This window comes from Tamandua tetradactyla, chromosome 12 (assembly GCF_023851605.1).
Source record: "Tamandua tetradactyla isolate mTamTet1 chromosome 12, mTamTet1.pri, whole genome shotgun sequence".
Taxonomy (NCBI): domain Eukaryota; kingdom Metazoa; phylum Chordata; class Mammalia; order Pilosa; family Myrmecophagidae; genus Tamandua; species Tamandua tetradactyla.
Genome location: NC_135338.1, coordinates 7,221,090 through 7,246,759, shown reverse-complemented (window position 1 = coordinate 7,246,759; position 25,670 = coordinate 7,221,090). Strand labels below are relative to the sequence as shown.

The 25,670-nt window shown below is 38.9% G+C and overlaps 1 protein-coding gene across 1 annotated transcript in view; it reads left to right on the top strand.

The window, feature by feature from the left end:
• Nucleotides 1-18,174, top strand: part of ARID4A (AT-rich interaction domain 4A) — a 120,978-nt gene extending 102,804 nt beyond the window's left edge. The window contains exon 25 of the mRNA XM_077122524.1: nucleotides 18,008-18,174. Coding sequence (XP_076978639.1) covers nucleotides 18,008-18,011 — 4 coding nt within the window. The 3' untranslated portion in view covers nucleotides 18,012-18,174. The remainder of the gene's footprint in view (nucleotides 1-18,007) is intronic.
• The last annotated feature ends 7,496 nt before the right edge of the window (nucleotides 18,175-25,670 follow it).

Below are 25,670 nucleotides of genomic sequence, written 5' to 3'. Positions count from 1 at the left end.
ATGGAATGAAATATGTCATTTGAATCCATTTAGAATCAGGAGGCAAGCTTAGATTCATACATTTGATATTTTGATGATTTCTTTTAGTAGCAATTCAATAAATCTGGGATAATTGTCGGCTTGAGTACTGTCACTCCTAAATGATGCAAACCTAGGAATGAAGTATTGAGATCTTGCTACAGAGAGTTAAATCATCTATTCATTGAATAGAAATGTAAACACTGTTAAAATCCTTTTATTTTTGGAGCTGGGAAGGATTATGAAATTAAGTGAATTTGGACTAGGTGTTACAATATAAATATGCATGGAGGGTGTATGCTTTAATAAAAGTTCTTTGAGTTTAGTAAGCTTTGAATAGATAGCTCCCATGTGACCAAGAAAAATAAAAGTATAAAGGTACTCTTCAATATGTGCTATCTAAAATGGAAGGTGCTAACTATAGAATCAAGTTGTTTAAAGATTATGGAGCTTTCTGTTTTAGTTTTTCACGTGTGCTTGTACTGTTTGTTTTGTATTAAATTTCTGGTTTTCCTGTCCTTCACTAAGAAAGCATGTTTGTGCTTAGTACTTTTTAAAGACTAATGCATACTATGTCTTCTATGAAACTGCTCTAAATTATGGAAATCTATACAGATTAATCTGTTAGTTTGCTTATATATCTTCCTTATGAGCCCTGTAATTTAATATGGTTATAAGCATTGTTAAAGCATTTGGATATGATTGAACCATCCATGCAACCTATTACCAGAATCCATTCATCAACAAATAGACTGAATATATTCCATATGCCAGGCATTATACTAAGGCCAAGGAGCCATAATTGAACAGAACTAATACCTGTCTTCTGCCTTCATGGAATGTATAATCTAGTGACGTAGATATTAAACAGTTCTTAAGTAGTTGTTAATACTTCATGAGTCTGATAAGCATATGAAACTGGTGTGTCATGAGATAACGTGGAGCACAGCTAGTTGGAAGGCAGAGGTGATCTGGGAAGGCTTTGCAGAGAAAGTGACAGTTAAGACTGAACCCTAGGAAGAATTAGGAATTAGCTAGGCAGATGGGTGGAAAGCAAAGAAGGGTATAGTGTTCTAAGGACGTGGAAGAGAGTGGTGGAAATGAGCTTGGGCCAGAGTTAGACCTGAGGCAGGAGGCAGGTCAAGCAGACCCATTCAGACATTGCCCAAACCTTGCACCTGCCCACCTCTGCCTTTTACGCCTTCTGTTTAGGCGCAAACAGAACTATCTTTCCTACTTGTCCAGAACTATCTCAAAAGATACTCTGCCTGAAGCTTTTACTGACTTCTAACCACTAACAGAATATTTCCCTCTCTCATGCTCCCATAGAATTTTTCTTCAATCTATATTATTTTACTTGACAACTTATCTTGCAGTTTGTTTACCTGTGCATGTATCTCTTTCTATCCTCCAGAGGGTTATTTCCTGAACTGCTCCTTGGTCATAGGTATAGCCCATGAAGTGCCTTATCCAGCATCAAACACATAGCAGTCGAAAACTGGGTTTGAGAAAAATTGGCTTTCATTTGTTAATGTTTGTTTTTTATGCATGATCCTTAGGTACAAAGCTAAACAGTTAAGAGAGGTCTTCATGGGGTTCTTTTCGCAAAGTGGTAAGATTAAACTATCATTTGAAAGTTGCAAAGTAGATTGAACAATCTCATCCCCAACTTAATATATTTTTAAACCAATGAATTATTTTTCCTTTTCACCCTGTTTCTTCTTCCCTCTCCCATTATTTCATGTGGTTACATGCAGATTTTATCTCGTTACAGGAAGAGTATATGTTATGGCACTCATCATTAGTGAAGGTTGAATGACTCTTAGAGTGTGCACTAAGGAGGAATTTCTAACAAACACATGCTTAGTGTTTTCCCATAGTAGGAAATTATTTATCCTTAAAATTTATTATAAAATAAAATGATGTTTTTCACATTGAGAAGCATTAAAAAAAACTTTTTTATCCATATAGATCCGATATGTACCTTTTTCGAGAGTAAGAAGGGCAGTGTTTGTCATTTTGACATCTGTTTCATGCAGAATTCAATTTGGAAAGTTCTATTCTGAAATGCCCACGGAACTTCTATGTGTTTATAATAAATGATTGTTCTGCTCAAGTAACCAGATTTCTTCTCAAGGCTAAGTTACAGTAGACAAGATAATCTAGTTTAAGAATCTCACCAGTTTAGGGTTGCCAGATTTGGCAAATAAAAAACAGGACATCCATTCAAATTTGGATTTCAGATAAATAATTTAATTGGCCATCTGCATTTTATCTGACTACACTGGTTTCCCTTCTGCTATATTCCAAGGCATGTATTTGTTGTCCTCCAAAAGAACATTTTCTTGGTCTCTGATGGGAGATTTAAAACTGCTGAAATTTCTCTTGGTTTTCAAGGAGGAATGTACCTGGGCAGTCCGTAAGTGATTTTTAGAATTAACCATATCCTTGATGTAGTCGTCTTCTCCAGGATTCACCCTAAAATATAACATAGCCAAGCTTTTACAAGATAATTGTGAATGCACTCAGATTTTTCTGAGAGTGGTCTTTGATGGGGCAGGCACATTTCCCCTTCAAATGCAAACTGCCCTCAGAATTTCTTATCTTTCATCTCTATCTAAACTTGCTCTCAAATAAATCAAATATGACTGCATTAAACTTAACTTTTTATGAGCCACTATAAATGTTCACTCTTTTTTTTTTTGACTTAGGTAAATAGCTAGGAGTGACTTTGTTGGATTGTAAGGCCAAAACACTGCATTTCTATGTGCAGTATACAAGAGTTTCAGTTGGACTGCATTCATATCTTCATTTCATACTGTCAGATTGTATTTTTTTTTTGTCATTCTAGTTAGTATGAAGTGATATTTCACTGTGGTTTAATTTGCATTTCCTCAGTAACTAATGATGTCATGAATTGAATTTTTAATGTCTAGCCATCTCAAGTGTTAGTATGGAGAGGAATGGGAACTTCTGTGTACTGCGAGTACAAGTGTAAATTAATACATCTGTTCTGAATTTCATAATATCTAGGGAAGATTAATGTACTCTTTGGCCCAACAGGTCCCCACACTCTAGAGAAAATCTATGTATACTAATATACTAAACTATTTTCTAAACTACTTTCTACCATTGAGTTGACTGCCTCTTCACCTTTTTGACAAAGTGCTTTGAGACAGAGAAGAATTGATTTTAAGGAGTTCCAGTTTATCTATTTTTTTCTCTCTTTGCTTCTGCTTTGGGTGTAAAGTTTAATAACCTACCTCCTATTACTATGTCTTGAAGATGTTTCCCTATATAGTACTGGCTCTTATATTTAGGTCCTTGATCCATTTTGAATTAATGTTTGTATATGGGTGTAAGGAAGGGGTCCTTTTTCATTTTTTTGGCTATTGGTATCCAGTTCTATCAGGCCCATTCATTGAAAAGACTGTTCTGTCCAAGTTCAGTGGATTTGGGGGCCCTGTCAAAGATCAATTGGCCATAGATTTGGTGGTCTACTTCCATAATCTGAATTTGATTCCATCGGTCAATGTCTGTCTTTGTGCCAATACCATGCTGTTTTGAACAGTGTGACTTTATAATATGCTTTAAAATTAGGAAGTGTTAGTCCCTCCCACTTTGTTATTTTTTAGAATATTTTTGGCTATTTGAGGTCTCTTTTCCTTCCAAATAAATTTGATAACTAGCTTTTCCAGGTCTTCAGAGAAGATTGTTGGAATTTTTATTGGTATTGCACTGAATGTGTAGATCAATTTGGGTAGAATTAACATCTTAACGACATTTAACCTTCCTGTCCATGAGCAGGGAATGTCATTCCACCTGTTTAGATGTTCTTGAATTTCTTTTAGCAATGTTTTGTAGTTTTCCGTGTACAGATCCTCTACAATCCCTAGTTTTGAATGGAATTTTTTCCTTAACTGTCTCTTCAGTTAAGTCATTACTTGTGTGTGGAAACATTGCTGGTTTTTGCACATTAATCTTGTATCCTGCCACTTTGATGAATTTATTAGCTCAAGTAGCTTTATCGTAGATTACTCAGGATTTTCCAAGTATAGGATCATGACATCTGCAAATAATGAAAGATTTATAGCTTCCTTTCTGATTTGGAGACCTTTTGTTTCTTTTTCCTGCCAGATTGCTCTAACTAGAACTTCCAGCACATTGTTGAATAATAGTGGTGACAGTGGACATCCTTGTCTTGTTCCCTATCTTAGGGTTAATGCTTTCAGTCTCTCACTGTTAAGTATGATGCTGGCTGTGGATTTTTCATATATGCCCTTTATCATATTGAGGAAGTTTCCTTTGATTCCTACCTTTTGAAGTGTTTTTGTCAGGAAAGGATGCTGAATTTCATGGAATGAGCCTTCTCAGCATCAGTCGAGATGATCATGTGATTTTTCCCTTTTGATTTCTTAATGTGTTATATTACACTGATTGATTTTCTTACCCTGAACCACGTTTGCTTCCCTGATATAAACCCCTCTTGGTATGGTTTATAATTCTTCTAATGTGTCATTGGATTTGATTTGCAAGTTTTTGTTTTGTTTTGTTTTTTGAGAATTTTTGCATCCATGTTCATTATGGAGATTGGCCTGTAGTTGTCCTTTCTTGTACCATCTTTATCTGGTTTGGGTATTACTGTGATGTTAGCTTTATGAAATGAATTAGTAGTATACCTTTTTCCTCAGTTTTTGGATGAGTTTGAGTAGGAATGGTGTTAGTTCTTTTTTGAATATTTGATAAAATTCCCCAGTGAAGCCATCTGGCCCTGGGCTTTTTTTTTTTTTTTAAACGTTTTTATTGGATAGTATAGTGTATATATACAAAGCAAAGAAATAAAAAACAGTAGTTTTCAAAGTACTCTTCAACAAATAGTTACAGGACAGATCCCACAGTTTGTCATGGGCTACCATACCATCCTCTCGGATTTTTCCTTCTAGCTGCTCCAGAATATAGGAGGCCAGAAGGTATAAATATTTTTTTATTATCACAATCGACTTCTTTGTTTGTGAAAAATAGCATATATACAAAAAAGCAATAAATTTCAAAGCACAGTACCACAATTAGTTGTAGAACATATTTCAGAGTTTGGCATGGGTTACAATTCCACAGTTTTTTGGGTTTTGTTTGTTTGTTTTTTATGCTGTATGGTGTGGGTCACATTTCATTCTTTTTCCATGTGACTATCCCATTATTGCAGAACCATTTGTTGAATATTTTTGGTGTTGGGGGAAAGTGTACGCACTGGGAATCAAACCCGGGTATCGCCTGGCAGGTGGGAATTCTACCACTGAACTGCCCTTACATCCCAATTCCAAAGTTTTAGGTTTTTACTTCTAGCTAGTCTAAGATACCGGAGACTAAAAGAGATATCAATTTAATGATTCAGCATTCACATTCGTTTGTTAAATCCTGTCTTCTCTGTATAACTCCACCATCACCTTTGATTCTTTCCATCCCTTTCTTAAGGGGTGTTTGGGCTACAGCCATTCTAACTTTTTCATGTTGGAAGGGTCTGTCACTAATATGGAGTCGGGAGATGGAGCTATCTAATGATCTGGAGAGGCTGGGCTAGGTGTCAGGACTTCTGTGGTCCAGGGATCCTTCTGGAGGTTGTAGGTTTCTGGAAAGTTACTCTAGCGTATGGAACCCTTGTAGAATCTCATATATTGCCCTGGGTGTTCTTTAGGATTAACTGGACTGACCCTGGTTGGGGTTTGGCAGGTTATGATAGGTTGCAATGTCTAACTGAAGCTTGCATAAGAGCAACCTCCAGAGTAGCTTCTCAACTCTAGTTGAACTCTCTCAGCCACTGATACTTTACTAGTTATACTTTTTCCCCCACTTTTCATCAAGATGGTATTGTTGATCCCATAGTGCCAGGTCTGGATTCATCCCTGAGAGTCATCTCCCGTGTCGCCAGGGAGACTTTCACCCTGGATGTCATGTCCCACACAGTGGGGAGGGCAATGATTTCACTTGCAAATTTGGGCTTAGAGAGAGTGAGGCTACATCTGAGCAACAACAGAGGTCCTCCAGAAGTAACTCTTAGGCATGCCTATAGGGAGTCTAGGCTTCTCTGCTACCTACATAAGCTTCACAAGAGTGAGCCTCATGATCGAGGGCATGGTCTGTTGATTTGTGCGTCCCTAAAGTTTGACACAGTATTAAGATTCGCTGATGGTAAGGTTTAATAGCTCCGTATTCTGTCTCCCATCCTTCAAGGGATTTTGCCAATACTTTTTGATTATCTGCTTAATATACTCTAGGATATATTCAGATGTTCAATAATCTACACAGGATTAAAGGACGTCTTTTGTATTCTGTGCTCCCTGTGTTTCAGTTGTTCAAATGAGCTAGAAGGATAAGTTGATTAGATTATGCACTACAGAAAATTTCGGTTCCACACCAAATAAACCTTTCTTCCTTTGGTCTCAAAGAATATGTGTGGTTCTATATAGACACTGTCTTCCTTACCCCTGTGTTCTGGATTACTTTAACCCCGACCTGATAGGCTTCATTTCCTGGGCTTTTCTTTATAGGAGGATTTTTGATGATTGGTTAAATCTCTTTTCTTGTGACTGGTTTATTGAGATCTTGCTTCTTTGTGAGTCAGTGTAGGTTGTTTGTGTGTTTCTAAGAATTTGTCCATTATATCTAAGTTGTCTCGTTTTTGTGTATAGAGTTGTTCATAGTATCCAGTTATTAATTTTCTTATTTCTTGAGGGTCTGTAGTAATGACTCCCCTCTCAATTCTGACTTTGTGGGGGGGGGGGGGGAGGTTTGTTTTTTATTTTTTGCAACCTCTCTCTTTTTTTCTTTTTCAGCCTAGCCAGGGGTTCATCGATTTTATTGATTTTCTCAAAGAACCAACTTTTGGTTTTATTGATGCTGTTGTTCTTTTGTTCTCCAATTCATTAAATTCTGCTTTAATCTTTCTTTCTCTTCTTCTGTTTGCTTGGGGGTTAGTTTGCTGTTCTTTCTCTAGGTCCTCCAGGTGAGCAGTTAAGTCCTCAATTTTTGCTTTTTTTTTTTGGCATGGGCAGGCACTGAGAATTGAACCTGGGTCTCCTGCATGGCAGGTGAGAACTCTGCCACTGAGCCACTATGGCCTGCCCAAAACTTTTTATTTACTTTCGTATTTTTTTTGCATGGGCAGGCACCAGGAATCAAACCCTGGTCTCTGGCATGGCAGGCGAGAACTCTGCCTGCTGAGCCACTGCAGCCTGCCCTCTTTCTTCTTTTTTAATATGTATATTTAGGGCAATAAATTTCACTCTCAGCACTGCCTTTGCTGCATTCCATGGGTTCTGCTATGTTGTTTTCTCATTTTCATTGTCTCCACATATTTACTAATTTCTCCTGCCATTTCTTTGATCCACTGAATGTTTAAGAGTGTGTTTTTTTGTTGTTGTTGTTTTGTTTTTGTTTTTGTTTTTCATGGGCAGGCACCAGGAGTCAAACCTGGATCTCTGGCATAGCAGGCAAGAACTCGGCCTGCTGAGCCACTCGTGGCCCAAGAGTGTGTTTTTTAGTCTCCATATATTTGCAGAATTTCTGCTTCTGTGGTGGTTATTGATTTCCAGCTTCATGCCACTATAGTGAGAGAAAGTGCTGTGAATAATTTCAATATTTTTAAATTTGTTAAGACTTGTTTTGTGCCCCCACATATGATCTACCCTGGAGAACATGAGCAGTGGAGAAGAATGTATGTCCTTGTGTTTTAGGGTGTAATGATTGATCTATATGTCTCTTAGGTCTAATTGATGTGTCACATTGTTGAGGTTCTCTGTTTCCTTATTGATCATCTGTCTAGTTCTATAGAGAGAGAACAGTGGTTTGAATTCTCCCGCTGTTGCTGTCAAATATCTATTGCTCCCTTCAATTTTGCCAGTGTTTACCTTTGGAGCTCCTTGATAGGAAACGTGGACATTTGTGATTGTTATTTCTTCTTGGTGAATTGTCTCTTCTTAAATATATAGTGTCCTTCCTTGTCTCTTACGACATCTTTACATTTAAAGTCTACTTTGCCTGATATTATTATAGCTACTCCTGCTTTCTTTTGGTTACAACCTGCATGGAACATCTTTTTCCATTCTTTCACTTTCAATCTGTATGTATCCTTGAGTCTAAGATGAGTCTCTTCTAAACAGTATACAGATGGATCATATTTTTTAATCCATTCTACCAATCTGTATCTTTTAATTTATGAGTTTAGTCTAACATTCAAAGAGAGAACTGTGAGGGTAGTTCTTGAATCGACCATCTTATCCTTTGATTTTTTGTCAGATCTATATATATATATACTATATTCCCTTTCTCTCTCTCTCTCTCTTTTTTTTTTTTTACATTTGATGAGAAATTACACTTTTATTGATTAAAAGCATCATTGTGAGATACATGTGAGAACAACATTCAGATATTTGGAGACATTAGATATATATTTTCTGTGTGAATTCGTAAACTACATATAAAAGTACTATAAGTTCAAAGCATCATTATATGTGTTAATAATTAACAGTATTTTCATTTTGCTGTATTTTTCACCAGAATTTTTGGTGCACATCCAACATTAAAACGTATTAAGATTCTAAAAAAATAAATGATAACAATAATCCACTAAATAAAAGCAATTTGAAGGTGGCATGCAGCTCTCTATGAATGTACAACCAAACCACAGTATACATTCAAGTTAAAAAGGTTTTCTAAACAAATTTTTTAAATTTCCTTTTAAAAACATACTGATCATATTTAAAATAGGTATCTTAAATACCTAAAGCAAATTTTTTCCCCTTTTATACGCAGAAAAGGAATTCCAGTGAAAATGGTAGTGGGTGTGTGGTGACAAGATGTTTTGAACCTGGGGCTATTTGAAAGGTATTCTATTTGCCACATTTTTTCCTAGTATAGCAATTAGGATGAAAAGGTGGGCTGCAGTCTGTTTAATTTGCAACATTGTGGCGCTTGTTATATAGGAATATGTCCCTCATATAATTTTTTTTTTTTTGCATGGGCAGGCACCAGGAATCAAACCTGGGTCTCCAGCATGCAAGTGAGAACTCTGCCACTGAGCCACTGCGCCACCCCCTCATATAATTTTAATGACCTTTTCCTGGTCTAAAAGTTTAACTATGCTCATAATGCAGCAATTGGAAAATATGGACATACATATCAAGAAGAAAATAAAAATCTGTAATCCTTCCATATAGAGACACCTCACTGGCAATATTCTGGTGTGTTTATTTCCTGTATTTTTTTCCTCTAAGCATGCAAAACTAAAAACATATATATAAAATAGGATTCTATTGCTTATACAATTATATCCTGCTTTTTCACTGAATAAAATGGTCTTGAGTTGCTTTGTCCTAATAGTCCTCATAAGACTATATGGCATATGAAATATTTCCCACTGAATGGATATACTGTAATGTAAACAAATGTTCAGAATGGCGTTTTAAATTTTATAGCTTTATGTAGCTCTACGGCCTCACAACAGTTCAGTCGTCACATTCTCTCTGTGTGTTTTTCTAACTCCTCGAAGACCGGAAGGATCAGCAAATGATATAAGGCCGTCACATCCCAAATACTTCAGGTCCTGTTCTCCAGGATCCGACAGAAAGCGAGAACTTCTGTTCGGAGTCACACATGCCTAACTGAAAGGTCTGCTTGTAAAGCTCACACGCTCAGCTCCAACAAGCTGTAGAACAGAATGGATGGTTTTGTGATCCAATCTGTTCCTGTCGCGGTGTAGGAAATGGATGTTGTTACCTGCACTGAAAGGAATGTTATTACCTGGACCTAAGATGAGGCTTCCACCTTGCTGAGCTGGTCTCTTGTAAGAAAAAAAAAAAACTTGGGGGTTTTGGCCAGCTCTTCTCCGTGTTCCTTGCAGATGTATAGCGCAGGAAGTGCTGAACGAAGACGCCCACGGCCGGCGCGCACGAAACAGCAGACCGAAGGGCACCGCTTCCCCAAGGCGTCCAGCCAGCACCCGCAGCCCGGCCGGGGCTGCAGCCAGGGGCTGTCCGCGCTCAGGGCCGCGTGACCCGGCCAGGGGGGCGCACCCCAAAAGCCCTCTCTCTCTCTCTCTCTCTCTCTCTCTCTATCCTTTAAGTTACCCTTACTGATTCCCTTCAGTTCCGTGCCCTCCTCCAGACCTCCGTCTTCTTTTTTTTTCAGCCAACAGAACACGCGTGTGAACAAACCTTCTCAGCATTTGTCTGTGTGTGAGAATTTCATTCTCTCCTTCACTTTTTGTTTTTTGTGTGTTTGCATGGGCAGCACCGGGAATGGAACCCGGGTCTCCCACATGGCAGGCGAGAACCCTGCCTGTTGAGCCACCGAGGGCCGCCCTCTCCCTCACTTTGGAAGGAGGACTTCGATGGCTACAGAAGTCTTGGCACGAAGTGTTTCAGGAACTTAAACATATCACACCACTGCCTTCCTGCCTCCGTGGTGCCTGTTGAGTAGTCTGAACAGTCTTATGTAGCTTCCCTTGTATGTGGTGAATCACTTATCTCTTCCTGCTTTCAGGACTTCCTGCTTCTCTTCAGCATTTGACAGTCTGACTAGTAAGTGTCTTGGAGTGGATCTATTTGGATTTACTCTATTTGGGGTCAATTAGGCTTATTTGATTTGCATAATTATGTCTTTTATAAGGATTGGGCAGTTTTCCCCCATTATCTCCTCAACTACTCTTCCTAACCCTTTCCTATTCTTTTCTCCTCCTGGGACACCAGTGATTCTTGTATTTGCCTCCTTGGTGTTGTTCATCAGTTCCCTGACCTCCAATTCCAATTTTTCCATCTCTTTCGCTATTTGTTCTTCTATGCATTCAATCAGTTGTCCTGTCCTCCAGTTTGCTTATTCTTTCTCCCCACCCACTTCAAATCTGCTGTTATGTGTCCGTAGTATATTTGTACTTTGATCTACAGTATCTTTCATCTCTGTGAAATCTGCTATTTTTCCATTTATTCTTCTTTATGTGCTTCTAATGTGTTCTGGTCATTTAGTTGGGCCATAACTGCCTGCATCTTCATGAGCTTTGTGATTTTTCTGTTGGCTTTGAGACATTTGACTATCTGGTTAAGGTCGGGTTTTTATTTGGTTGGTTGGTTGGTGTTTTGCAAGGGCAGGCTCCGGGAATCAAACCCGGGTCTCCGGCATGGCAGACGAGAATTCAGCCACTGAGCAACCATTCATTGCACTGCCCTAAAGTTGTTTTTTGTTGTTGTTATTGTTTTAAGTTGAGTTTTCTTGAGATGTATTCACACACCATGCAAATCATCACATAGTTAATACGTACATCACCATGATCAATTTTAGAACGTTTTCATTACTCCAGAAAAAGAAACACAAAGAAGAAAGAAAAAACCCAAATCCTCCCATATCCCTTACATGCTGCCCCCATTGTTGACCCCCAGTGTTGCTTTGGTACGTTGATTGCCATTGATGAAAGAATATTAAGACATTACTGTTAACTATGGTTTATAGTTTGCATCTTCCCCACATGCCCCTCTATTACCAATTACTTGTAGTAGTGCCGTACATTTGCTCTAGTTCAGGAAAGAATTTTTTGCATTTGTACAGTTAGCCACAGTCATTGTCCACCACAAGATTCACTGTTAAACATTCTCATGTTTTAACCTCCAACTTTCCGTATGTTGACATAAATGACTCAGCTTCCTCTTCCAGAATGCCTTTTTAATAAGTTATGACTTTTAATAAGCAGAAATTTTTATTTAAATGTAGCCGAATTTAAATTTTCTCTCCTAATGACTTGAGCACTTTGTTGCTTAAGGAGTCCATCCCTACCCCCAATTTCATGAAGATATTCTCCTACATGAAATTGTAGAATTTCTCTAGAATTATTAGAGTTTTTCCTTACGTATCTAGGACTTTGCAGACTTTGGATGGATTTTAAAGTGTGGTACGATTCAGAATTTTTATACCTTTTTCAACATGTGGAATTTCTTAATTTTATTAAAAAATTTTTTATAGAGATAAAAAAATGCATCCACTATACAACCCATCCAAAGTACTCAACCAGTGACTCACAGTATCATCATATTTGTGTATTTATCACCAAGGTCATTTTTAGAACATTTGCATCCCTTCAGAAAAAGACATAAAAAGACAAAAGAAAAAACCCATCCATACCACGCCCCTTATACCTCCCTCTCATTACCACTAGTATTACAATCTACCCATTTTTTAACCCCCTTCTCCACCCCTTGTATTTATTTATTTTTGGTCTACATTCTTTATACTCATCTGTTCATACCTTGGGTAAAGTGATCATCAGACACAAGGTTTTCATTATCACATGGTCACATTGTGAAAGCTCTGTAGTTACACAGTCATCTTAAGGAATTAAGGCTATTGAAACACACTACACTAAAAAGGGATATCTATATAATGCGTAAGAATAACCTCCAGGATAACCTCTTAACTCCTTGAAATCTCTCAGCCACCGAAACTTTATTTTATCTCATTTCTCTCTCCCCCTTTTGGTACAGAAGACTCTCTTAATCTCATGATGCCAGATCCCGGCTACTCCTGGGAGTCCTGTCCCACATTGCCAGGGAGATTGACAGCCCTGCGAGTCTTATCTCATGTAGGGGGGAGGACAGTGAGTTCATCAGCTGAGTTGGCTTAGAGAGAGTGGCCAGATCTGAGCAACAAAAGAGGTTCTCTTGGGGGTGACGCTTAGGCATAATTATAAGTAGGCTTCGCTTATCCTTTGCAAGAATAAGTTTCATAGGGGCGAACCCCAAGATCAAGGACTCAGCCTATTTAATTGGTTTTCCCCACTACTTACGAGAATATCAGGAATTCCCCAGATGGGAACGTTTAACATTTCCTCCTTTCTTCCAAATCCTCCAACTAGACTTTGCAAGTCCTTTTTTTATTCTCTGTCCAAACTACTCTGGAATTTATTCAGACTAACTGTACAACCTACACTAACCTACATAAACAAACTCGGAGAATTGAAGTCAAGAGCATGGGTTATCAGGTCAGAACCTATTGTAAAGGGTCCTAGGTTGTAAGCTCTTAGAGCCAACAAGATCTCATGCCTTTTTCAAAATTCCATGTACTTAATAGTATTCAAGTAAATTGGCCAGACACCTTAAATTAGATAATGTGTTACCCAAAATATAAATTTTGCGCCAAGTAAACACCTCTCTCTTTAGTCTCACACAAAAGTTGAAGTTTTAAAATATGGACCGTATCATCCTTTACCCTGTACTCTGATTTACTTTAGTCCTATCCAGAGCAGCTTCATTCATATCTCTAGTCGAAGGCTGATCACTTTTTCAACAGTTCCTATATGGGGTAATGCTGACTTTCATAGCTTCAGAGCTCTCATTCAGTGTCTCTTGACACTGAGTCTCAAGTGTCACATAGATACCCAACATTTCTGGGAACAGCAAAGTGATACACAAAGCTCAGTGTCTCAGAATTTAGAAAAAACGGTTACAACTCAACTCCAGAACTGCTGTAAGAGCTTACAACCTAGGACCCTTTACAATAGGCTCCGACCTGATAACCCATGCTCTCAAATTCAATTCTCCGAGTTTGTTTATTATAATGTATCCATATGAGTGAGGCAAGATATTTGTCTTTGTTTCTGACATTTTACTCAACACCCAGTCCTCAAGGTTCATTCACCTAGTTGCATACCTCACAAATTCATTTCTTCTTGCAACCCCTCAGTAGTGCATTGTATGTATACACCAAAAGTTCCCAATGAGATTGCAGGATCTTATTGCAACCCCACCTCTAGCTTTCTGTGGAACCACCACACTGCCCTCTAGAGGGGTTGCACCACTCTACTTTGGAATTAACAGTGATTTAGTACTTCTTTTTTTCTACGTTTTCTCTAGCACTTGTGCCTCTCTGTTCATTGTTTTATATAGTTTTATTGACAAAATATAACAGAGAAACATACATACATTCTTAACATGCAAACCTTCCATACATGATGTACAATTTAATGGCTCACAATATCATCACGTAATTGTGTATTCATCACCATGATCATTTTTTTGAACATTTGCATCACACCAGATAAAGAAATAAAAAAGGAAAGAGAAAAAACTCATACTCACCCCTCCCTCTCATTGACCACTAGTATTTCCATCTACCCAATTTCACTGTTTAATTTCCACATACTTGCAAATTTTCCATTTCTCCCTTGGTTATTGATTTCTAGCTTCATTCCATTGTGCTCAAGAAGATGCATTATATGATTTCAATATTTTTGAATTTGTTGAGACCTATTGAACTTTTGTGACCTAACATATGATTCTATCCTAGAAAATGATTCACGTGCATGAGAGAAGAATGCATTTTTGGCTGCTGTTGGGTGAAATGTTCTGTGTAAATTTATTAGATCTAGTTGTTTTGTAGAATCATTCAAGTCTTCTATTTCCTTATTGATCTTCTGTCTAGATTTTCTACCCATTATTGAAAGTGTACATTGCAGTCTTTTACTATTAATGTAGAACTGTCTCTCTTTCCCTTCAAATCTGTCAATTTTTGCTTCATATATTTTGGGCCTCTGTCATGAGGTGCATGTATATATTTATAATTATAATGTCTTCTGATTGAACTGACCCAATTATCACTTATATAGTTGTGCTGGTTTGAAACTGTTAGATATCCCAGAAAAGCCTTGTTCTTCTAATTCCGATTCAATATTGTAGAAAGAGACCTTTTGATTAGGTTGTTTCCATGGAGATGTGGCACACCCAATTGTGATTAGATGGAGATGTGACTCCACTCATTCAAGGTGGATCTGGATTAATTTGCTGGAGTCTTTAAGAGAGCTCATGGAGAGGGAAAGAGCTCAGAGCCCACAGAGGCACTGTTCTAGTGTGCTAGCTGCCAGAATGTGATATAGCAGAAACAGCATGGCTTTTAAAACGGGGAATTTGTTAAGTTGCCAGTTTACAGTTCTAAGGCCATGAAAATGTCCCAATTTAAGCAAGTCTATAAAAATGACCAAATTAAGGCAGCAAGGAGAGGTTACCTTCACTCAAGAAAGGCCGATGAAGTTCAGGGTTTCTCTCTTAATTGGAAAGGCACACAGCGAACATGGCGACATCTGCTAGCTTTCTCTCCAGGCTCCTTGTTTCAAGAAGCTTCCCTGGGGGAAGCTTAGAACTGTAAACTTGTAAATTAATAAATTCTGTTTATTAAAGCCAATGCATCTCTGTCGTATTGCATTTCTAGTAGCATTAGCAAGCTAAAAAAAAAAGGTGGCTTGGTGAAAAATTCATTACATTTTCTTTATTTCTTTTACTTGTAGGAAAATTGCAAAGTGTTAGGGAAGATTTCAAATATTAAATTTCTACAAATTTCTCAGTAAATTCTATCAAATATTTGATGAGAAAGTGGAAAACAAAAGCATAAGCAAGCAAACAAATCTGTACATCAATGTTCATAGTAACTTTATTCATACTAGCCATGAACTGCAATCAGTCGAGCTGTCCTTCAGCTTGTGAGCGGTAGACAGTCTGTGGGACGTGTATCCTGTGGAAGACAACACCACAGTGAAAAGGAATGAGCTGCTAATGTTCACAACTTGGATGAATTTCTGGGAATTTTGCTCCCAAAAGTAATAGATTTTCTCATTTATGGAGCATATTTTGGCAACGCAGTTTGAAGAAGTGATAAGAGATGGCTAACTGCCAGGTCTTAGAGATGAAAGGCTCAGAGGAGAGGGCTGAGTTTGCTTATGAAGAGGCCACAGAGGGATCCTTGTGGTGAGGGAGGTGGTGGATGCATGAACTACAGGTGACACATTCTATGGGCGCAAACACAGACACACACACAAATGACAAGTGAAGCCTGGGAAATATCAATAGCATAGACGGTTTATATCAATGTCCATCTCCTCACTGTGCTATTGAACTATAGTTTTGCAAAGCATTACCATTGTGGGAAATCAGGTAAAGGATTCCTAAGGAGAGGGCGTGCAGTGGTCACCCCTAATCCCTAAAGAGAGGGTGTGTAGGGGTCATCCCTAATCCCTAAGGAGAGGGCATGCAGTAGTCACCCCAATCCCTAAAGAGAGGGTGTGTAGCAGTCACCCCTAACCCCTAAGGAGAGGGCGTGCCGTGGTCACCCCTAATTCCTAAGGAGAGGGCATCCGGCGATCACCCCAATCCCTAAGGGACCTGAGCCCCTAGCAAGAGGGTGGCTGTAGGCTGATCTGGGCTCTGCAGGGGGCCTCTGCCCAGAGCTGGGGTTTTATAAGAGGCGCCCCTCTGGCTAGCATCATGCTGTCCATGTCACTTCTTTGCCAGATGTTTGGTTATCGCTTATTGTAAGGATGTGTTTTTCTCAATTCGTCTACATTCTAATTGTAGTCAGCATCTTTATGGTGTTCTTCGGCATTTGAGATCATTAATACCATTTCCACACACAACAGGTAGCCAGTGGTGATCACTATGGAGGGGTCCCACCCGAGAAGGGGTGGCTGGTGGGGGTCCCTCACGGATGCCCTGTGCGGAGATGGAACACTGGAAGTGTGGCCTGGGAAGACCCCCCCCCCCTCCCAGGAAGGGGACATTTAGGCTGAAGTCCAGGTATCAGCAAATAATCACCCACAGCAGCTCTGGGAAGAGTGTGCCTGGAAGTGGAACAGCCACTGCAAGGTCCAGAGTGCAGAGAGGAGCCCCCAGGAGTCCCACTGGCCCCAAGGGAAGGTGGTTATTAGCTCTTCCCTCTTTGGGATGACAAGGCAGAGCAAATGACACCGCTGGAGAAACTTCCAGGTTTGTGCTACAGATTATGTGGTTATGGGAGATTGGAGCAGATGGAGAATGTCACTTGGTTTTAAGACTCCTTCTGACTGCTTTGTGAAGAGTAGGTGTGGGGATGGGCACCTGCTCGGGAGATTTTGTAGTAGAAGGAAGGGAAGTGGCTTGAGCTGGTATCGTGGTGATAGAGGTGGGGGAGGTAGATGTACGGGAGCTGGAACCACAGAATTTGCTGCTGCATTGGATGTAGGGGCAGAGATGGTTTCTTGGGGGATGCCTCCCAGGCCACTGGCCCATGCAGCTGGGACACTGGGGAGAACCTCTGCTGAGCCTGGAAGAATCACTTTCCCTTTGGGGCTGGGGCCAGGATGTCCATTTTGGGGTGTCTTTTCCCTCGAGTTCAGATATGGGTTCAATCTTTGTATTTTTTATTCTTTCTGTGTACGCTTAGAATATGACTGATGTGTTTGTGTGTCGTTGAAAGATCGGTTCAGGCATAAATGTATTTCACTTGAGGTTCTACTTTTGTTGGTATGGAAAGGAGGGAGCTGGGAAAAATGTCCCCTAGGGTAACTGAGAGGATTTTTTGGCTATGAAACTAACAGAGTTTAACTTTCCCGTCTCTTATTGATATCCTTTAAGAAAGTAGCAAACAAGAGAATAAAGTGTGATAGCTGAAAAATTTATTTGAAATTTAAGCCATAAATTAGCTTGGCAAGGCAGCAGATTGAACAGCTGCAGTCCCTGCAAAGACTGGCAGCATGAGGTGGTAACTAGTTATAAGAACTGAGAGATTTAAGTGCACAAGTTGCAGGGGACATGGAGACTCAAGGGGTCATCACTACTAACCCCAGATTTCTGAAGGCTGTAGGCCGTCCAGAGTTCCCACCCCTGTACTTGTTGATTATGCACAACTTATGAAAAAGATGCATTAAAATCAACATGCGTTCCCTCTCTGCTGGACGATTTCAAAACCAGAAAACACTCAAGCCAAAGCTAGTAATTGCATTTGAATTTTCATGTTGATTGGTTTAAATATCATTGGTAGCTTTTAAAATCAGTAGAATAGTTAATAGCATCGAGTTCCGTACCATGGATACACCAAGTTACCATTTCTGAAGGTTTGGATGTTGGGAAAGAAAAAGTCAAATACGTTTTACTGGCTAAGCGTTGTTATGGGAGATGTGTATTTCCTGTAACATTTATTCGGTCAGCAGGTAAATGGAGTCCTGGGAATGGAGCAGCCATTGTTCTCAGGTCAGGGATGGAGCAGTGGACAAAACGGAGCCACCTGCACTCATGGGGCTGTTCACAAAATGTTCCGTGGAGCCGATGAGAGGCAGGGCCGGACCTCGTGGGAAGCCAGGAACGGGCCATTTCACATAGAGGTGCAGGAAGGTAAGCAGTCAAGGCAGAACCCCGTGGGAGGTGGGTCATTTCAGGTGAAGGGAAAGGTCCTGGCCACACCTGAGGAGGAAACCTGCCTGCCTGTGCCAGGAGGAGAGGAGCAGAGAGCGGTGAGAGGAGGGGGCGCCCCAGTGGCCCGGAGCCTCGCAGATGTTCAGGAACAGGGACAGGGAAATAAAGGTTCAAATACAGAGGGGAAAGAAGCGCCCACCCCACCCCGATAGACATGAGCGTGCCCCTCCCGCCCGCAGGAGGACAGGGCAGCAAGGTCAGGGTAAGTGGCCTGGGCCCTACACCCATTACCCTGTCCAAGCTGTGGAAGGAATTTTGGAAAAGCTCAATGTCCAGCCTCCTATCGGGTATTAAAAGACACTGGCAGATACTAGATTATTGGAATCTACACGCGTGCTTTCCATAGTCATGAAGGCTTGGTGCACCCCGTGCTTGGGGGAGCTGGTGCCCGCCCTTGGCAGCACTGGGCCCTGTGACAGGGACAGAAAATACCTGGTTCCTTGTGCTCCTCCCCTCCTGGAATACTCACCTCTGTTTTCCACGCTGCAGGCAAGTCTATATGGAGCCCGAGGTTATGCAGGCGGTGGAAGAGGCCATGGGGGACGCCTGGGGGAGTCCTAGAAGTCCCTGCCCAGCAGGTAATTCTAGAAGGTGCCCCAGGTATGTATGTTGAGATCATTGGAAGATGAGCCTCAGGAGACAAATTGTATACCCACAGGTGACCATTTTCTTTTGAAAAAATTTTCTGTTACCTTCAGATCTTTCAGTATAAATTTCACAGCTTTTTTTTCCTGAGGAGTTCAGATTTGTAAATTGAGCCTTTTTGATACCAGAATCTTGAACCTTTATAATCATATCCACTCTTGCCTCCCTTTCCCAGATGAGAGAATTGTCTTATTGAATTATTTTGGAACATTAAAACCTATTAAAACCCTTTCACATGTCTATTTCAGTCAATCCTTGTAAAATTTCCAAAATATGTCTTTCAACTCACCAGGATCATATAGAAACCTGGCCTTTTTCTCCTTTTTTTTGCACTGAAAGTGACTTTAAATTCCTTAGTCTTTATTAATGTCCTTATTTGTGCCTGGTTTATTTTTACTAGAATAATTGGAGGTTTTGGAAAATATTTTCCTTCAGTGCAGTTCAGTGGCCGAGTTAGATTTGTCTCTCGGGTCACTCTTCTTAGATGTTTATTGGGGATGATTAAGGGAAACTTTCCTACCTGTGGCTCATGATGACCTAAAATATCATTTCCAACAGTTTATTGCCAAGCCCGAGGGTTCAGTTGTGTAGGGCTTTACAGTTTTACAATGTTTCACATCAGTTTGCTCACTGACAGTCTTGTAACTGAGAAGTCAGGATTGAAGGGATGATTAGGATTTCTCAGTCCTAATGCATATTCCTTTTTGCTTTCTGGTATATTAGAGTAAACAGGGAAATGCCTGAAATCACCGAATTGTAATCCAGATTCCTGGATCTCTGCTAATGAGATCTTATGCTCTTGTGATTGAAAAATCTATGTGACTAACATTCACTTGTGCCCATTTTATCAACTTTAGAGTCTATGATCACTGAAGGTGGCCTCAAATGTTTATTAATGAAGGGTCTTGGGTCAACCCAGAACTAACCCCCCACCCCATGTCCAAAAGTCCTCTTGATAACCTAAGCTGGATCTACTCAAAATGGGCCCACCTGACATGCAGTAGCTTAGACTTTAACCTATAAGCCACCTGTTCCTCTTTATAATACTAAAAAGCACAGCCTTCATCCTATTAAACCTGCCATTTTCTTACATACATCCTGTAACTAAGCATGTACTCAATCTGCGCCTGCTCAGTAATTAGATCACATCTAATTACATCATCTGGAGCCATTGTACTTATTATCCTCAAACCTGCCCATCTTTTAATACTATAAAAGCATTAGTATTACTGCAGTTCTTGGAGACAAATTTTTTGGACAGATAAGCTGTCTGATCTACTTCACCCCCAGCAATGAATTCTTTCTTTGAAACCCCAGGGTCTCCACAGTTGGTCCTCTGCATGCATCAGGCAAAGAACCTACCATCTCTGTCTGGTAGTAGTCTCACCACACAACTTGGTAACTAAAAGGTTTTCCAAAATCAGCTCCTAGCAGCTTGTTAATATATTTGTTTGTCTATTCTGGCATAGCCTCTGGACATTGCATAGGGTCTAATTTGTCCTCCAATAAAGGTGATCTTTCTGAGAATGAGGTGCACATTGAATGCTGATAAAAAAGGCATTTTTTCACTAAGTAGTTTGGAAATATCTCCCAGGTGGGAAGAATGACCATCACTACCAAATGTTTACAAGTCATTCTCTGTTCACCCTCAGGTAGAAATGTGAAGAACAAAGAAAACCACCTGTGAAGGTTTGAAGCTACATGTATCCCAGAAAAGTAGGTTCTTAAAGTTAATCCTTGAAGGTGTGGCTCAGCTCATTCAGGATGGGTCTTACTGTTTGTGCAGGAGTCCTTCAGAAGACAATAAATTCAGACCTGAGGAGAGAACACCAGGGAAGCCAGAAGCTGAAATCAAAGAAACCCAGAAGAGAAGGAGACCAGCAGATGCCACCATTTTGTCTTGCCACGTGACAGAGAAGCCTAGGATTACCGGCAACCGGTCTTTGGGAAGAAAACATTGCCAAGATGATTCCTCGATTTGGACATTTCCTCAGCCTTAAAACCATGAGCAAATACATTTGCATTGTTTAAGCTGAACCATTTCATGATATTTGCTTAAGCAGCCTTGGAAACTGCAACACCTCCTTTATGACAGAATCATTTAACTACTTCACAGTATTAAGATTTAAAGTCTTTGGGAGGAATTTGAATGGTAAGAATGCATAAGAAAATGTTAGGTCCCCAGGATTTTTATCACTGTCTTCCTTACAGTAGCAGAAACTGGTAATAGCTTCAGTATTCATCATAGAGGACTGTTTTTATAAAGTATAGTGGTGCCCTTTCGTGGAGTCTGGGACCCCCTGAAGCACTGTCCATACACTTGGTCGTCTGTCTCTGTGCTCTCGATTCAGTTCCATTGGTCAGTCCTTCTATCTTTGTGTCAGTACCATGGTTCTTTGACCACTGTGACTTCATAGGAAGTTTAAAGTCCAGAAGTGATAGCCCTCCTCCTTTGCTCCTGCATTTTGTAATATCTTTAGCTATTCAGGGTCTTCTTCCCTTTCAAACTAGTTTAATAACCAGCTTTTCCAAGTCTTCAAAATAGATTGTTGGGATTTTGATGGGTATTGCATTGAATCTGTAGATCAGTTTGGGTAGAATTGACATCTTGATAGCACTTTGTCTTCCTCTCCATGAGCATGGAATAGCTTTCCATCTATATAAGTCATTTTTAATTTCTTTTTACAATTTTGTTTTTGGTAATTTTCTTTGTATAAGTCCATGACATCCCTGGTTAGGGTTATTTCCAGATACCTGATTCTTCTGGTCACTATTCTGAATGGAATTTTTTCCTTCATTGTCACGTCAGATAGGTCAATGTTTGTGTGTAGAAACATTACTGACTTTGTACATTAATCTTGTATCCCACCACTTTGTTGAATTTGTGCATTAGCTCAAGTAGCTTTGCTGTAGATTTTTCAGGGTCTTCTAAATATAAGATCATGCCATATGCAAAGAATGAAAATTATGCTTCTTCCTTCCCTATGTAAATGAGTTTTATTTCTTTCCCCCTGTCTAAATGCTCCAGCTAGGACTTATAATACAGTATTGAGTAATTGGTGACAATGTACATCCTTGTCTTGTTTCTGATCTTAGGGGGAATGATTTCAGCTTCTCACCATTAAGTATGTTGCTCGTTATGGGTTTTTCGTCTATACCTTCTGTGATTTTCAGAAAGTTTCCTTCTATTCCTAACTTTTGAAATGTTTTTTATCAGGAAAGCATGTTGGATTTTGTCAAATGCTTTTTCAGCGTCAATCAAACTGATCATGTGATTTTTTTCCCTTTTTTATTTCTTAATGTCCTGTATTACATTGCTCAATTTTGTTATGTTGAACCATCCTTGCATTCCTGGTGTGAATCCCACTTGACCATGGTGTATAATTCTTTTAATGTGGCATTGGATTCGATGTGCTAGTATTTTGCTAAGAATTTTTGCATTCCTTTCGTGTATCATCTTTGTCTGATTTTGTTATAACATGATGGTAGCTTCATAAAATGAGTTAGGTAGCGTTCCTTTTCTTCAAGCTTTTGGAAGAGTTTGAGCACGTTGGCATTAGTTCTTTTTGGAATGTTTGATAAAATAGTTCAACAAAGCCCATCTGGTCCTGGGCTTTTCTTTGTGGGAAGATTTTTTTTAATGACTGGTTGAATCTCTTTTCTTATAATTGGTTAGTTGAGATCTTCTATTTCTTCTCAAGTCTGTATAGGTAATTCATGTGTTTCTAGGAATTTGCCCATTTCATTTCAGTTGTCCAGTTTGTTGGCATGGAGTTATTCATAGGATTCTCTTATAATTTTTAAAATTTCTTCAGGACTGTGGTTGCAACTCCCCTCTCATTACTGATTCTGTTTTGCATCCTCTCTGCTTTTCTTTGTTAGTCTAGTTATTGATTTTCTCAATGAACCAACTTTTGGTTTTGTTGACTCTTTCTATTGTTTTATTGTCCTCCAATTTGTTTATTTCTGCCTTAATCTTTATTATTTCTCTTCTATTATTTGCTTTTAGAGTTAATTTGCTGCTTTTTCTCTAAATTCTCTGGGTGAGCAGTTAAGTCCTCAAGTTTTGCTTGTTCTTGTTTTTTATTATAGGCACTTAGGGCAGTCAGTTTCCCACTCAGCACTGCCTTTGCCACATCCCATAAATTCTGATATGTTGTATTCTCATTATCATTTGTCTCCAGATCTTTACTGATTTCTCTAGCAATTTTTTTCCTTGAACCACAGATTATTTAAGAGTGTGTTGTTAAATCTCCATATATTTGTGAAAGCTCTGGCTCTGTGGTGATTATTAATTTCCAGCTTTATTCCTTTGTGATCAGAGAAAGTGCTTTGGATAATTTCAGTCCTATTAAATTTATACAGACCCAGTTTGTTTCCCAGCATGTGATGTATCCTGGAGAACGTTCCATGTGTGCTAGAGCAGAATGTGTATCTTGGTGTTTTGGGGTGTGATGATCTGTATATGTCTGTTAGATCTAATTCATTTATACTTTTGTTTAGGTTCTCTATTTCCTTATTGATCTCTGTGTGGCTGTTCTGTCTATAGCAGAGAGGGATGTTTTGAAGTTTCCTACTATTACTGTTGATATGTCTATAGCTCCCTTCAGTTTTTCCAATGTGTGCCTCGTGTATGTTGAACCTCATTGATTGGGAGCATACACATTTATGGTTGTTATTTCCTCTTGGTGAATTGGTCCTTTTATTAATGTGCAGCATTGTTCTTTGTCTCTTATGACTTCTTTACATTTAAGGTCTATTTTGTCTGATACTTGTATAGCTATTCCTGCTTCTTTTTTTTTTTAATTTTTTTATTAATTAAAAAAAATTAACAAACAAAACATTAAGATATCATTCCATTCTACATATACAATTAGTAATTCTTAATATCATCACATAGTTGCATATTCATCATTTCTAGAACATTTGCATCAATTTAGAAAAAAATTAAAAAGACAACAGAGAAAGAAATAAAACAATAACAGAAAAAAAAGATTATACATGCCATACCCCTTATCCCTCGCTTTCATTTACCACTACCCCTTCAAACTAAATTTATTTTTAACATTTGTTACCCCTATTATTTATTTATTTATTTATTTATTTATTTATTATTAATTAAAAAAAAAGAAAATTAACACAACATTTAGAAATCATTCCATTCTACATATGCAATCAGTAATTCTTAATATCATCACATAGATGCATGATCATCATTTCTTAGTACATTTGCATCGATTTAGGAAAAGAACTAGCAAAACAACAGAAAAAGATATAGAATGATAATATAGAGAAAAAATAAAAATAATAATAAAAGTAAAAAATAAAAAATATATATAAAAAAAGGAAAAAAAAAAAACAAAAAAAAACAAACAAACAAACAAAAAAAAGCTATAGCTCAGATGCAGCTTCATTCAGTGTTTTAACATAATTACATTACAATTAGGTAGTATTGTGCTGTCCATTTTTGAGTTTTTGTATCTAGTCCTGTTGCACAGTCTGTATCCCTTCAGCTCCAATTACCCATTATCTTACCCTGTTTCTAACTCCTGCTGGTCTCTGTTACCAATGACATATTCCAAGTTTATTCTCGAATGTCGGTTCACATCAGTGGGACCATACAGTATTTGTCTTTTAGTTTTTGGCTAGACTCACTCAGCATAATGTTCTCTAGGTCCATCCATGTTATTACATGCTTCATAAGTTTATCCTGTCTTAAAGCTGCGTAATATTCCATCGTATGTATATACCACAGTTTGTTTAGCCACTCGTCTGTTGATGGACATTTTGGCTGTTTCCATCTCTTTGCAATTGTAAATAATGCTGCTATAAACATTGGTGTGCAAATGTCCGTTTGTGTCTTTGCCCTTAAGTCCTTTGAGTAGATACCTAGCAATGGTAATGCTGGGTCGTATGGCAATTCTATATTCAGTTTTTTGAGGAACCGCCAAACTGCCTTCCACAGTGGTTGCTCCATTTGACATTCCCACCAACAGTGGATAAGTGTGCCTCTTTCTCCGCATCCTCTCCAGCACTTGTCATTTTCTGTTTTGTTGATAATGGCCATTCTGGTGGGTGTGAGATGATATCTCATTGTGGTTTTGATTTGCATTTCTCTAATGGCCAGGGACATTGAGCATCTCTTCATGTGCCTTTTGGCCATTTGTATTTCCTCTTCTGAGAGGTGTCTGTTCAAGTCTTTTTCTCATTTTGTAATTGGGTTGGCTGTCTTTTTGTTGTTGAGTTGAACAATCTCTTTATAAATTCTGGATACTACACCTTTATCTGATATGTCGTTTCCAAATATTGTCTCCCATTGTGTAGGCTGTCTTTCTACTTTCTTGATGAAGTTCTTTGATGCACAAAAGTGTTTAATTTTGAGGAGCTCCCATTTATTTATTTCTTTCTTCAGTGCTCTTGCTTTAGGTTTAAGGTCCATAAAACCGCCTCCAATTGTAAGTTTCATAAGATATCTCCCTACATCTTCCTCTAACTGTTTTATGGTCTTAGACCTAATGTTTAGATCTTTGATCCATTTTGAGTTAACTTTTGTATAGGGTGTGAGATACGGGTCCTCTTTCATTCTTTTGCATATGGATATCCAGTTCTCTAGGCACCATTTATTGAAGAGACTGTTCTGTCCCAGGTGAATTGGCTTGACTGCCTTATCAAAGATCAAATGTCCATAGATGAGAGGGTCTATATCTGAGCACTCTATTCGATTCCATTGGTCGATATATCTATCTTTATGCCAAT